We start from the raw sequence: 257 nt of genomic DNA on the forward strand, positions 1-257 counted from the left end.
CGGACCGGGCCGGCCGAGGCGAGGCCGAGCCAGCCCCGGTGCCGGGCCCAGGGCCGTGCGGGAGCCCCGGGGAGGCTCATTGTGCAGGAACAAAAGAAAGATCCTCACCGCACACGCAGCAGGAGAGGGACTGCCTGAAGTAGGGCAGGAGCTTGTTAATCTCGGAAAAGGACTGGGGGTCCGCCGGGTCGTAGTTGAGCACCAGGCGGCTCGCGGACACGTAGAGAGCAGTGGCATTCACCGGGTTCATCGCCGCC

The 257-nt window shown here is 67.3% G+C and overlaps 1 protein-coding gene across 1 annotated transcript in view; it reads right to left on the reverse strand.

The window, feature by feature from the left end:
* The window catches only part of MSL2 (male-specific lethal 2 homolog (Drosophila)), a 16,543-nt gene extending 16,292 nt beyond the window's left edge, over positions 1–251 (reverse strand). Inside the window, exon 1 of the mRNA XM_008630029.2 lies at positions 109–251. Within this exon, the coding sequence (XP_008628251.1) occupies positions 109–250 (142 nt within the window). The 5' untranslated portion in view covers position 251. The remainder of the gene's footprint in view (positions 1–108) is intronic.
* Positions 252–257: the final 6 nt, after the last annotated feature.

Source organism: Corvus brachyrhynchos, unplaced genomic scaffold (genome assembly GCF_000691975.1).
Source record: "Corvus brachyrhynchos isolate BGI_N302 unplaced genomic scaffold, ASM69197v1 scaffold63, whole genome shotgun sequence".
NCBI classification, from domain to species: Eukaryota; Metazoa; Chordata; class Aves; order Passeriformes; family Corvidae; genus Corvus; species Corvus brachyrhynchos.